The sequence below is a fragment of the Toxotes jaculatrix genome, chromosome 11 (genome assembly GCF_017976425.1).
Source record: "Toxotes jaculatrix isolate fToxJac2 chromosome 11, fToxJac2.pri, whole genome shotgun sequence".
In the NCBI taxonomy this organism is placed as follows: Eukaryota; Metazoa; Chordata; class Actinopteri; family Toxotidae; genus Toxotes; species Toxotes jaculatrix.
The window spans coordinates 1868604-1883318 of NC_054404.1; the positions used below are offsets into that span (position 1 = coordinate 1868604).

The 14715-nt window shown below is 43.4% G+C and overlaps 1 protein-coding gene across 2 annotated transcripts in view; it reads left to right on the top strand.

Moving 5' to 3' along the window:
* Positions 1-1577: 1577 nt before the first annotated feature.
* Positions 1578-14715, top strand: part of atrnl1a (attractin-like 1a) — a 185050-nt gene continuing 171912 nt past the window's right edge. For both annotated transcript variants that reach the window (XM_041050639.1, XM_041050640.1), the window contains exon 1: positions 1578-2419. In XM_041050639.1, coding sequence (XP_040906573.1) covers positions 2175-2419 — 245 coding nt within the window. In that variant the 5' untranslated portion in view covers positions 1578-2174. The remainder of the gene's footprint in view (positions 2420-14715) is intronic.

Sequence of the window (14715 nt, forward strand, 5' to 3'; positions counted from 1 at the left end):
AAAGTAAATGAATCTTTATCCAAAGGCTTTGGTCTAAATTTAACCAAAGCAATTTAAGTGATAAAGGCTCTTTTGATTTTGTTGTAACACCCAAAAGCATCTGCACAAATTCATTAGCAAAATCCCCAGACTTCCTCCTCCCAGCTTACTGTTAGTGTTCTGAAACTTAGCTATGAACTGTGAACACAGCTGTGCTGAGTCTGAAAACATCAACAGTGATCTGGGAGGAAATGTGGGGCTCACTGATGCAACGCCTTGTGATACACCAGGTCTCTGCTCAGATGTGTAACCGTTGCAATCAATATCTCATGTTGAAACCTTGTGCTTCTCTCCATCACACTGCAGCAGAGTGATATCTTGCTTTGAGAGGAGTCTATCTTTCGGTTTGAGGATTATCGTCTTCTGGCTCGCTGGATGTTTTTGCGAGCCCTCGGGGAGCACAGATGCAAATCTTGGCTTTGTTTTCCAAAAGCACCGCTTGGCTCCAAAGAATATCTCTGTATCTGTAAAGCCTTCACAGTGAGATAAAGTTATAAATCAGGAAGACAGTTTGGGGAATCAGGCCTCTGCTGCGTCAGTCTGGTTTTAATGTTCCTGTCATATCCGTCTCTGAATCAACTCGAATGCATCCAGGAAAACAGAGACTCAGGTCAGAAACACAGAGGTTAGTTTCTGCTTTAAATACATGCTTTCCCATTTCAAGCAATCACTGTCTGTGTTCAGTGATCAGTGATTAATCTCTACAACAGATGAACAGTGTGGACACCAACAGTTAGTCTTTCCAGCTGGTGATGAATAAACAGATAGATAATAATTGACCAATACACTGAACCAGACCGTGCTGTGATGGATTTAGTGAAGATCCTGAAACGTTATGCTGTCTTCTAACTGTCTCAGAGGAATTGTCCCAATAGAAATGTCCCTGCGGTTCCCCTCTCTCATAACTTCCTGTGAATGTTTGTGTGTGTGTAAGAGAGAGAATTTGCGTGAACGTGCGAAATATTTCGGTTGACTGGGTAACAAAATTGGATTTTAACATTACTGTTGTACTTACCCAGCCTTGAAGAACTAAATATCCAGTGTTGGAATTTGCCAGAAAATTGGAGAATGGTTATTTACTTGAGGATATGAAGAGTTTCCCGAGTTGGACAAAATATTGCAGGTATTGCGAGTACTGACCTTCACCCTGATCCCCTCCAGACATGTAACATTTTGTGAAAGAGGTTAATTGAAAAAGGTCCCTCACTGACCTATAGCATGTATGTATATCTGTATGTATGTATCATTTGAATTGGCTGCATGATAACAGAAGAGACAAAACCCACTTTAGTATTTTGCTCTTCCTTTGTGAGTCCTGAACATCTGGCCAAACATGTCCAGTGTAAACCACCACTAGGAAAACATACTGACACCACGCTGCATATGAATGTCACTGGCTTTGTCTGTGCACAGTCCGCGCCTGCTGCATGCCTTTGACGTTTAAAGGGAACTGCCCCTTTAACCGACTCGTCATACTGCTCATGCTCGGGGCTTTGTGCCGGAGTTTCCCAGTCAGAAACCAGCGGTGGACCGGAGAGCAGGAGCAGACGGAGCAGAGAGAGGTGCCGCTCCGGGAGAGCTGCGGCCGTCGCATCCTCCGATAACAAACGCGGACAGAGGGCACGTCTTTGTCTGGGACCACGATCAGCAGGAGAGCAGCGGACACCTCTCATCTGAGCTCCGCGCTTTTACCGTGTCTCCGGGATTATGGTGTTTGACGTTGAGGGAGCATCATCCGGTCACGATCGTGTGTTTACATCGGAACCTTGACCACAGCAGAAGTTATCTGGGAGACTCGTGGGGACGCACCGCAGAGCGCGGATCCCGGGTTTTGCATGTTTCGGTTGCTCGGAGCGTGTGGTCCGGGTGGAAACGCGTTTACAGTGATTCTAAGGTCTAAACTGTTTCCATCAAAGTTGCGTCTCTTTGTCCTGCAGCTTGTTCCGCGTCGCTCGGCATTTTCTGACAGTGCGTAAATACTGTTTTCCTGCGCCTTTTTCACAGGCGTCACAGGTAGGCTACCTGAGCCTACACACAGCACTGCTGATGACAACGGATCACCTCACAGCGTAGGGTGACAGTTTCGTTCTCTCCTTCGGGACTGCAGCCTCTCTAAAGGACGCTCCTCGCCCATCATGGATGATGTTGGGGGTATACATCTATGCACCTGGACCAAGTCGTCCAAAAAGAGCGCACGGGACGTCTTGAAAACATACCTGGGAATGTTAGTGATGCTCCATCTCGTGCTCCATACGGAAGCCTCGTCGGCGTCAAAGTCCTGCGATAAAAACTGTTTTTCGGGGAAGTGCATCAACGGGACCTGCGTGTGTGACCACGGGTGGGTCGGAGATCAGTGCCAGCACTGTCAGGGAAGATTCAAGTAAGTTGGTGATTGATGTGACATCCGCCACGTGCCTAAGAGAGCTCAAATCTTACCTGTCCGGTTGTGTGTTCTCTATCACCAAAACAAGCATTAGGTGTTTGAACCAATTCTGCCTGTTGACCACAGCTTTATCTAATACAGCATGAACATCGCTCATCTCACATGAGACTTTGGGTTCCCTCTTTAATTTGTGGCAAATAGCCTGCTGTGCCGGGTTTAGGGAATAAGCAGAGTAATGTTCATCTGTGTGTTGTTGTTAAAGCGAAGTCCTCAAGATGTTACCTGGCTCTAAAACCAGAAAATATGAGGTGCAGTTAATACCACAGGAAAACGGACTGAGCACCTTGATGTTCTGTAGTCACAGTTGTCGGGTAATTAATGATTTAGAAAATACAGAAGCTGGTTTTGATTGTACAAATCAAACTGTAGATCAGATTGTGGATCAAACCTATGTACACACTGTAGTTAAAGTTACTGCAAGTAACTGTTTCAGTTGAACATGCGTGCCACACACTTTTCTAAATATGACAACATGTAATTTTAATGCCCGGGCAGCAGATTGGTCGCTGCCGTCTGCTGCTCAGAGTGGAGGCACTCTCTCTGTCGCTTTAGAGTCCCACACACAGGCTCAGAAAACCTTCCTCGGCTGCCGTCAAGCAGATGTTCTTTAAAAATAAATCAGGATTCAGAAACTGCACGGCCGATTTCTCGCCTCTGGTATTTTCTGAGATTTTATGTGGCTGTAAAACTGAAATATGTGAAAGGTTTTGATCAAGCTGCCATGTTTTGCCAGTTTGAAAACCAGGTACAGGCTGAGTTTTGTCAGAGGAGGACTGTGACGTTTTCATTGGTCTGGCTGAGCTTCTCTGGGCAAAGAAAAGCCATGAACCATCCATCATTGCTCATTTTGATCTGAATTTCAGAAGTAACGTGACTTTACGTTTGAGACTGGGCCGTAAGTTTCTACATGTCGATTCACTGCAAGATATTTTCCAGCTGCGGACAGCAACAGAACTCAGGCTATAATTAGCTTTGTTAGCTTTGCCCAGGCGGTTTTTTTTTTAATTCAAAGGAAAGTCAGTGACACAGCTACAGAAATTTCAGTGATTCATTACAGTGATTAGTTTCCACACAGCAGCCATGGGTGACCACAGACAATGTCTCCTCTCTAATTTTGATGCTGTGTCAGACAGTTGAGTGAACTTGGTTTTTAAAAGTCCCTGATGGAAGCACTTGTCCTTAGAGACAGCATTTAGACACTGTGACCTTCACAAGATGAAGATGAAATGAAGAACCAGCATAGCTGTGCTTGTAAATAAGGGAACTCATCTTTTCACATTCTTCCTATTTCAATCAGGAGAGACTACAAGGAACAGAAGGAATGAGAACGTTTGAAAGAACTTATTGAAAACAGGTAGAATAGACTTTTGCCGCTCAGGCCTCGGCAGGAAGCAGATCCCCTTGGGAAGTGATCTTGATGATTAGAAGCTTCCCATGTGAGGAAAACCCCCTGGAGCCCAGACACTGGTGGTGGTGATGAGAATGGGCTTGAGGTTGCGCTGCCTTCTTGGGAGCCTTCGGAGCGGAGTGTTAATTGGAGATGGCCAGCAACCAGCGTAGAGCTGGTGGAGGCGGGTTGTCGAGCGGCAACAGCTGAATGACAGCAGAAAAGGAGAGCGCATTTAAAGTTTGACAGATAAGTGATTGGCTAGAGGGGAGCGTGTCAGCTTGTGATTGGATGAAGGCAGGAGAGAGGTGGTGGAGCTGGTGGAATTAGTGGGAAACTCAGCTTGACAAAGAAGGCGTTCGCAGGGATGTAGTCTTCCTGACTGAACCTTCGCTAAGCTTCATTCGCCAGAAGGAGACACTGCACTTGTCAGAATGTTCTCCTTTAAGTATCATATTAGCCAGAATATAAGACAATATTTCTTTCTAGAAATTAAATTTCATGTTATGTTCAATGGAAATTCTTTTTTTTTTTAATGGACGAAGCACCAGTGTAACACCAGCTCTTACAAAGTGTTGCATTGTGGGTTTTTTGTAGCTTAAATGTTGCTAGGCTAGCAAGTTTCACCATGTGCATTTCTAAAAAGTCTTTCACAGTTAAAGTGTTTTGTTAACCCACTTTAGCTTTTGCAAGTTTCTGATTGCTCATATAATATGTTTTGCTGCCAATGTGCTGAAGATATGTTGAAAGTCTCCTGACATCTTTATTTAGTGCTTTTATCCAAACAAACAACAACTTAGGCTGTTGTTGATGTCTAGTGTCTTGCTCTAGGACGAGTGGACATGAGGAATAGGGAATCTAACCACCAGCCTCATGAGTGTCATGATGAGGAGCTCAAAAGATCTGATAAACGCAAACAGCCAGAGAAAATGAATCTGAGCCTCAGAGGAGAGTGCATGAAAGTATGTGACTAATAGATTTACATTCTGCTGCAACAGGATGAAGTTCAACAGAAGTAGCTTCAAAATATATTGAAGCCGTTTGGATTGGGGGGGGCATCTTATACGTAGGCTCGTCTTATATTTGGGCAGTATGGTTCCTACTGCATTATGTATTTTTTGATATTTCCCTTTCTCATCCTATGAGAGTAACTATAATTCTTAGAAACCCCTCCCTTCTTCTTCTTCTTCTTCTTCTTCTTCTTCTTCCTCCTCCTCCTCCATGGCGTTATTCACCCCTCATACTTTCTAGAGAGGACGACTTTACCTTTCCACAATCACCTACAGCCAGACCTGCTCATGTACTGACAGAGAGATGGCAGGACTTCAGTCTGGGCTTTTCTCTCTGGAGGATTGTATCAATTTCTCAGTCAATGTGATTGTTGTGCGAGTGGTGAACAGACAAACAAACAAACAACAGACAACACCACAGGGATGAGCTTTTCTTCTCGTGGCTGCCAGCGACACATTAGCGTCCATATAATAATACTGAGTAGTTCTTACATGCACACACAGTGAAATGATGATGAGTTCTCTCAAACAGGTGGAAAAGCTGTGGACTTAGACTGCAGGACATGATGTATGCCGAAAATCTATATTTGGACAAATTTCGTTGTTTACTGGAAAAGACGTATTGAGATGCATCAGCTCACGTCTCAAGACAAAAACAATACATTTCACCAACTGTTTCATACTGTGCGCAGCGTGTGAGAAAAATGTGAGAGTGTGTAGAAAGAAGGAGGGAAAACAAAAGTCCCCACAAATCTCAGGTTTGACACTGATTTCTAGGTGAGAGACGTGATACTGAAGCGCTCTGCGCTCTGCGCACAGTGGACAGTTTTGTTTATTTGAACATTTTTACAACTTCATATTTTCTGCGGTTAGAAAAATGAAATTGCAGTATGTTATGCTAAACTGTTTTGTCCCAGTACCCAGTTCAGTCTGTTGTATTCTCTTATTGAACTACGAATTAGATGAACCTCCCCACCAAGAACCAGTTTTGTAGAAACACTGCTGTTCAAATAGTTGTCTTATCTAAAGGCTTCACTGAGTTCGTGGTGAAATCAGCTGTATCTGTTGTGAGGACAGACTGGGGCAGTGGAACAGAGCACAGGATCTGTGCTTCAGTATCACTAATGTGCCTTAAAAAACTCAATACTAAAGCCTCAGTGGTCACTGGGCTGCACACAGACACACACACACACACACACAGACACACACAGACACACACACACACCTGTGTCTCATATCCACACAGACAGATCCAATAAAGGAGAAATAGGGAGTAGATTCTGTTTGTCTATTGATTTAAGGTGTTGGTGCTCTGTGTAGTTTTATTAGTCTGCAGTCTCATCCTTTGCTTTCCAATGGTGTCCTCTCTGTCTCTCTCCCTCTCCCTCTCTCTCTCTCTTTCTATCTGTCTGTTGTTTTTGTTCTGCTCTCTCTTCCTCTCTCTTTCTCTCTCTCTCTCTCTGGACTAGATAATGTCCTGCGTGTTCTCACATACAAAACAAACAGAGCTGTCATACTAAGACACATAAAACACAAAGTAAGTGAAAATGTAAAGATGGTAATAAGGAGACTGGGCATCAGCTCCCAACACTTTTGACTATAAAAAATAATTATTAGCGAAACTAAACTGGCTCGTTTACTCTCTGTCTTCCTTCACTCTTTACTATTGATCCATTTTCTTAAATGATACTGACAAAAGTGACAGGAGACGTATCCCTCTATTTGCAGTGCAATAATAAACAAGGCAATAACAAAGCTTTTCAAACCTGGCCCACCACCACATGCTCTGATGGAATAAATGTTCTTATAAGATTATGCTATTTATTTTAGTTCTTTAAACTCTGCTCTGGGCTCCACCAGCTCCTGAGAAAAACCTCCGACCCTTTAGCAGCTGAATGCTCCACCACACCAGCCGCTTAGTTACTGACTGTGTGTGTGTGTTTGGCGCTGAGCAGGAAGTGAACAGTGAGTTTATCAGTGTATTTGCTGAAAGCAGCTGCCTGCATTTTCCCTAAAACAGAGACACTGAGATAAAAGAAGCTAAAGAGCTTCACAGAGTTGAGAGCACTGTCTGTGTGTTCTTCACTAGGAGCAACAAATATTTGTTAACACCTGCGCAGTGTGTTGTGGTTGGATTGCCTGTGTTCAGTCAGGAATTTGAGGTAAAATGTTTTGTGGCTTCATTCACATTCGTGAGTCTTTTACATCAGGTTCACAATCAGCAGAAAGAAATCGAAGGCCTGCACACTGCAGAGAGGCGACACGTTCAGGCAGAAGCTTTTCATCAGAGTAAACAGGTTACCTGTTTATCCTCCATTAACCTCACGGCAGAGGGGAGCCTATAACACACTCGCAGACCAATGTGATGGTGACGTCTGGCAGTTTCAGCAGCTGACGGTCGCACATCAAAGCGAATCTATCTGTCGGAGATTTTATTGAAATAGTCCACTGCATTGATCTCACTTTGTCTCTTGCATGCTAAGTGCAGGCAGCCAGAAACACTGGAGGCCACACTGAAATGAACTCACACTGATCAAACATTTAGAGGCATTATCTACCAACAGAGATGCAGCGGGGGATTCTGGAAAAGGACGTTGATGGCACTAATTGATGGACAGAAAAACAAAAACAAAATAAACGTCTGCTCTCGCCCGTTGCTCACTGTGCACCAGCCACAGTGGAGGTTTTTCCTTCTCACACAACTGGAGCCGAGTAATCTTTATTTATCACACGAGAGCCTGATAAATGGACGGAGGCGAGTTGAGACACCACTCTGCAAGAGTCAGAAGAGTTACTGACTAGAAAATGAAATTCTACCTCTTTATCCATCAAAAAGAAATATATAAACACATATAGATTAGATTTTAATTTCCAAAATGGGATTATAGTTTTAGATTAAACTGTACTACTTCATGTCTGATTTAATCCGTCTGCTAATACTGTGAGTGGAGTTTAAATGTTGTGGTGGCACTGAAATCCTGTTACATGATGTTGGAGCCCATTATAGTTCCCCTTCAGCTCTCCACATCACCCCTGTGTGTGGCAGCAGGATGGATGTCATGGGGTATTTCCCCTGTTGCTTTACGAATTTGAACCAGCAGCTGTAAAGTCAGACTGAAGTTTAAATCAGGGTTAAAGTTCAATAGAAGCTTATTGAATCTGAATCCTACACTGAATCTGAATACTGTAGATTCTCTGATAAAATCTTTTTAGCTTTTGCTGTTAACGAACATCCACAGATGTTCTTCGTGAATAAGGAGCCCTATCACCAGACAAGAACATCAGCATTAAACTATTCTATGAAACATACAACATTCAGTTCAGTATTTTTTTTTTTACAGATCTGCTGCATCTGCCCACGGCAACTGCAGTATGGTTAAGGTTAGGGTAAGTGTTAATTGTTGCTCTGTCATGAGAAGTGAACTCTGGTCTCCCACATGAAAGTGAGTCGCGCTCCGACCCCCAGCCCCTTACTGTCCCACTCCATAGAAAGGAACACACCCTCCAAACACAAGGCTGAAGTAAGACTGTGGTGTATCTGTATTGACATCGGTCGGTCATTTCTTTACATGCTGTGCTATTGTATTTGCAGTATTTTCATTAATTCGATATCTCACAGCTCCCATCATCTTGTAAGAATTTGAGTCCAAGAAAAGTTTGTTAAACCACATTTTACGTTGATGCCCCAAAAACAGACGGTGAAGAAAAAAATGTGAGCACTTTAAGAGATTCAGCCGACAGGATGTTTTTCTATAAACATGGCATCTCGAAACACACTCATTATGTTTACAGTAAACTACAGTCACAAATATGCATAACTAGTCTAAATATCTAAATATAGATCCTGGATGTGTGATGCACACATCCACAGGTGGAGAGAAAGAAGCCATCCAAGGACAGAAAAACCACGAGTGTTTTAGTGTGAGACGGGCTGAGTGGAGACAGAGGAGAGTGCTTTTCTGAGATCAGAGTCATCATCTGCTGACATGGGCATCAACCCGTGTGTGTGTGTGTGTGTGTGTGTGTGTGATTATGTGTGTTTAAGCCTGAGGCAGTGTGCAGTGATGATGACACAGCTCGTGAACCGAAGTTGCCACCGTACTGTGCTGAGTAGCAGAGTGTGCAGAGAGAGAGAGAGAGAGAGAGAGAGAGTGTTTGTGTGTGTGTGTGTGTGTGTGTGTGTGTGTGTGTGTGTGTGTGTGTGTGTGTGTGTGTGTGTGTGTGTGTGTGTGTGTGTGAGAAGGCATGTGAATGTTTGGGAGGGAGGAGCATCGGACGGCCATCTGTCCAGTGTGAGTTAATCCTGCTATGATGAGAGTGAAAGCAAGGGCAACACACACAAACACACACACACACCCACCCACACACCTACACACACACACAGACAAACACACACACACACAGTTGGATTGGTGGGTGTATTGCATGAATCATAACCCCGTGTGTTCCTGCCAGAGGCTGCAGAGAAGGGAAAGGTCTGTTCTTATGACATCATCATCATGGGACAGCGAGTCCCACTGATGCTGTACGTAGCTGTGTATATGTATCTGTATTAAAATGTCTTCGAAGAAAAAATCTGTCTGTCAAACAGATTGTTTTCTCTCTTTTTTGATGAATCATAACCAGAATATTCTCAGTTGTCGCTGTGGGTTAGTTAAATGATCAGATCACCGTGAATGGCTGAAGGACATCATGTGTTTCCATGGCGATGAAATGAAATCACTAATCCTGCAGCTCATTCCAAAGCATTTTTCTAAACAGTTCTTAACGGTATGAACATGTGCTCATGTTATGTATGACAGGTGCAGGTGCTCTGCACAACACAGTGGCCGCAAAAGATCACAATGAGCATGAAAGGTCAGAATCTCACCATCTATTCATCTTCTGTATCTGCAGTATGAAACATTACAAACGTAATTAAAAACAAAATAAATTATTGTTCATATTATTATTATAATGTGCATTTGCTTTGTGCTCACCTCCATATCACTGTGGATTATGGGTCATTTCTCAAGCAAAGCCTGTGCCTCAGTCAGATATGGACGTCTGCAGAAAGTCTGCTCGAGGCCCACTGAGGTCCTGGACAGACCTCCCAGGAACGTGCCCGTTAAGTCCTTGAGTCTGTGAGTGCTGTGAAGTCCGGACATTTGGATTCAGCCGCGCTCAGAGGATCAATAGTCATTTGGCCGAGTGTGTACAGTGTATACGACTCATCCGACACGCACACCATTTTGCTTTCTTTATCAGTTGTACGGTGATCAGATTATTGTTTGTGGTAAAGTTCAGTGTCCGTCCATCACAGGATAATTAGACAGAAGTGCTGACAGAAAATGTCTTTCATGAGAATATAACAGAGGACGTAGCTGGCTCATCAGTCTGGCTTTTTTTTGTATTCTGCATTTGTCTTAGCCCTGAAATTATGGATAAGAATAATACTGCATGTTGTTTATGAAATATCCTGAACATGATCTCAGTGATATTTTGTTTTCTTACAGTTTGACTGAATTTTCATTCTTGTCTTGTGTCGTGTGTAAATATCTAGACTCTTAAAAAATTGTTGATGCATGTGGAGTTCAGGTGTGTTTTCCAGGGGCCAGTTGTGTGACCTCTACATGTTTAAAACCTGCTGAAACTGTCTATTGAACTGGGAAATCAAACCTGTGTGCAGCATTTCACCTCACAGTTCACTGTATAACCATCCCACATTAGGCTATGAGTGAGTGTCTGTTACTCTACACTTCCCGTGGGTACTGTAAGTCACGATGAAAGCCTTTCAAACGTTTCTTTGCTACAAGGCTTTTATTGTGGTGAGCAACCACAGGAAGTATTGAGTTTGCATTAAAAGCATCGTAACAGAGGTTTTGTGTTTGAGCAGGTTTCTGTTCGTCCATGAGCTGAAACTGAAGCGAGAACACAAAGATAAATGTACAGTTTTATTATCCTTGTGTTGGATGTCTGTGTATGTGTGCGTGCGTGTGTGTGTGTGTATGTGTGTGTGTGTGTGTGTGTGTGTGTGTGTGTGTGTATGCGCGTGTGTGTATGTGTGTGTGTGGTCAGGTTGGGATTGCTGACTGTGTGTAGATGATCCTCTGGGTCTCTGCTGAGACCGGAGTTATTTTCCTGGCAGGGAGCATCACTTTGGATTCAGACCCTCCTCTCTGTCTCTCTCTCTCTCTCTGTCCTCTCTGTGTTTCTTTCTCCCTCCCTCATCTCATCTCTTCGTCTGTACTCACTACGTCTCTCTATCTGTCCCAGCAGACACACACACACACGCACACACACACAAACACACACACACATTCTTTTCCTTCCATCCACCCAGAAAAAAGCCTTATTCCCCTCTCACTTCCAAACTGCTTTTTCACACAAATGATTTCATCACTAAAGCATGTGCTAGCTCCGGTTCCCTGTGTGCCTGTGTATTTCTTTGTGTTTTTATGTGTGTATTTGTGTCTCTCTGTCTCTGTGCGTGTGTGTGTGTCTGTGTACATCTGCACGTGGTGGGTGGGTGTGTTTACAGCGAGTGTGGGGACCTGGATTATTTGTGTTCATGTCTGGTTGTTTGTCCATGTTCTCGTGTATCTCTCAGTCCTCTTAGATTTTGTTTTCCTTCTCCTGATGTGACGTTCACAGTGCTCACGCTCTGGCAGGGAGTGTGTGAGTGTCTATGAGAGGGAGACAGTGTGATAGAAAGTTATGAACACATACTGGTGAATATACTAATACTGGTGATGTACCCGGTGAGGACACTCTCTCCTCCTGAGGGTGAGCAGTCATTTTGTCATGTTTCTGCCAGGTGGTCGGAGCCTTGCGCTCTTCACAGCTGTGATCAGGATCACCTGAGGCTGTTATTGTGCTTGGCAGCTTTTTTTCTTTTTTCCCACCTGTTTTTTTTTTTTTTAGCTTTTTTTGCTGTTACCTCAGGCCCCATTACAACTTACCAGTTCATGTGCCTGAAATCCAGATAAGATTAAGATGCTTAGCCACGTACTTCATGTACATCGCTCTCAGTCAGATATGACATATGATTTGATTTATCTCAATTTCTCAAAGTAGATGTAAATCTGCTTATGGCTTAAAATATTCCAGACCAGAAAGTGGCTGTAATGCTCCTAAAGCTGAATCCTTACAAATCCAAGAAGAAAAAGAGGAAGGAGAAGCTTAAGTCTGATCACGACCACATGTATTCTGATGTTTAAGCAGAAGCATAAACTTCTGTCAGTCATTCATTTACTGGTGAGCTACACAAGATAATTATCAGCAGGTGCTACGTTCAGACACTAAGAAACATTATATTGTATTTCTGCTTCTTTACACCAAATACGTGAATGGGACATTGGACAGATCAAGTCCGATATTTCTAATGAAGAAAGTGGCAGTGCTGTCCTCACTCCTCTGATCTGTCCAAACTTGAATTAAATTGAACTTTGACCTGAAATACACTGCCCTCCACGACGCACACTCAACTGCATTCCAGCACTGACAGAAACTTGTAATGCTGCTGCCATTTTCAGTTCAATCGTAGAGAAGAATGGAGGAGAAATAAAGTTTCTGTGAGACAAATTTTCCAGGGATCACGTAACTTACTAACTCCCACCTCTCTGGGACTTGTGTGAAAAAAACAGGACGGGGACTGCCAGGTTCGTAAACGAAGACTGTGACTATTTACATTCCTTTGTAGCCTGTAGCATCCTTGTTAGCAGCTTTGTAAGATGAGTAATGTTTTACGTAATGCTCTTCATCACACACTCTACCTCACACAGACGAAGTGCATTTGCTGTCAGTCTTGTTCTTATTGTTGCTCAATGTTTCAGTACCTTTGTAGACTTCAGTGATACAATGATCGTGTAAAGCATCTTTATTTAGTAAATAATAAGTGCATAAACCAAGCTCTGGTGCTCATCATATCTGTTAGAATCATTTAGATTTTACTAATTAATGTTTAATGCTCTCAGTGTTCGTTGACAGTGTGTGCTGGGGAGTTTTCAGGGCTTAGCAAGCCTGTGTTGGGTGTGGTGTAGGGATTTTGTGTGCGCGTCTGTATGTGCATGTGTACCGAGTGCAGGGAACCATCCCATAATATGACTGAGAGGCTGACAACATGGGATAGCGATTGCAGTTGGCATGGTGACGCTTTGCAGCCCTGTAACACACAATAGCGTTTTAATGCAGACCACATGTGATGGGGCTCGCCATAGGGGCGGACAAACACACACACACACACACCCACACATACACACATACATTCCTAGCTTACTAGCAGTAGACGGCAAACGAAGTGTAGACAAAAAGAAAAAACAAAAATACAGGAATTATTTTTGAGCAGCAGAATTTGAAAGCAACACTGTGACTTGCGGTCACAAACAAACAAACCCACCTTGCTACTGATTGAACCGGGACCTTAAGTCTTTTAATCTGGGTGTTGGATTTCAACATTCACCAAAGAATGAACCCACATCCTCGTAACTTTTTCTAACACCTGGATTCATTTGGTCAGACACTGAGACACAGACACTGAGACACAGACACAGACACTGAGATGTATTTCTTAGAGAATTTGAGTCTTTGGGTGTTTTGAACTTCAAAATTCATTGAGTCTAATAAGGATCAAACCCACGTCCTAAAAACTTACAAGGACTCCTCTAACACCCTGAGCTAGTTGTAAAAAGACACCTGATCAATATTTGTTAGAGCCGCTGAGTGTTTGCTTTAGGTGATGGACTGAACCCCGGACTTCAAACTGTAAAAATGAGCCTGAGCTGTTTGACCAGATGTAGTTGAGCGCCATTTCTTGGAGCGTTTGACTGAACAGCGTTCCACATCCCTGTTTGTGTCCATCCTTTGGAAGTTGGCCTTTGACCTCCAGAGAGACAGAGGCAGGAGGTTATAATAATATGCGGCAAACATTTTGCTGCAGCTTGGAGGTGGTAGGGCTCTGTAGGTGTGTTGGACCTGACACTGTCACACTGAAAACCAGAGAAGCAGAAAGAAAAAAAGGTGGAAAGAAAAGGAAAGATGAAATGCACAAGATGAAAATGTAAGAAGAAAAAGTCAGAGAAAGGACAGAAAGATAAAACACACACATAACCCTCCATCCTCCTCCACAATCACACACAGCGGGCTGCATATCGATACAGACATCCATACACATGAGGCGACTTTGCTTTACCCATCTGCCTCTGTGGGATGTGAAAGTCATATTCAAATATTCATCCCTTCACGTTTGAGCAAACAGAGCCACATGTTCCTCCGGTGCCTCGGCAGAACCTCATCAGTCCTCACGCTTTAACCTGAGAATACAGGCTCATCTCCCCAACGACCCTCTGCACTCCAAAGGTTAATGGACTTTATGAGTCAGTCTATTAGCCGCTGCCCCAGGTCTGTCAGCCCGGGGCAAACTAAAGGTCTCTCTCTGGTTTGGGAACTCTGCCCTCCTTCTCACACTGGCCTACAAAGAGGAAACGCAGCCTGTAGTTCAGTCAAGAGCCAAATGATGTGTTTTACGTCACTGTCTGTCTCACAGCACAGAACATTTACTCAGGAAATCAGGAATTTTGAATTGAGTAAGCTGTTCTGAAGCCTCGTGGCGGAACAACAACAGATATGCAGCTGGGATGGACTCTGAGAGTCACGCGTGCTAACACACCAAACATCTTTCTAAAACTACCCTTTTAAAGGATTTTCTTTTTTCCCCTTTTTTCACCCTTCGTCATCTTGTTTCTTTCCTTTTCATCTTTCCTTATCTTTCTCTCCATTTTTATTTGTCTCCTTTTCCTCCCTACTACTCTCCATCTTCACGTTCCTCTTCTCTCTTCTTCATTTTTCTCTTGTTCTAT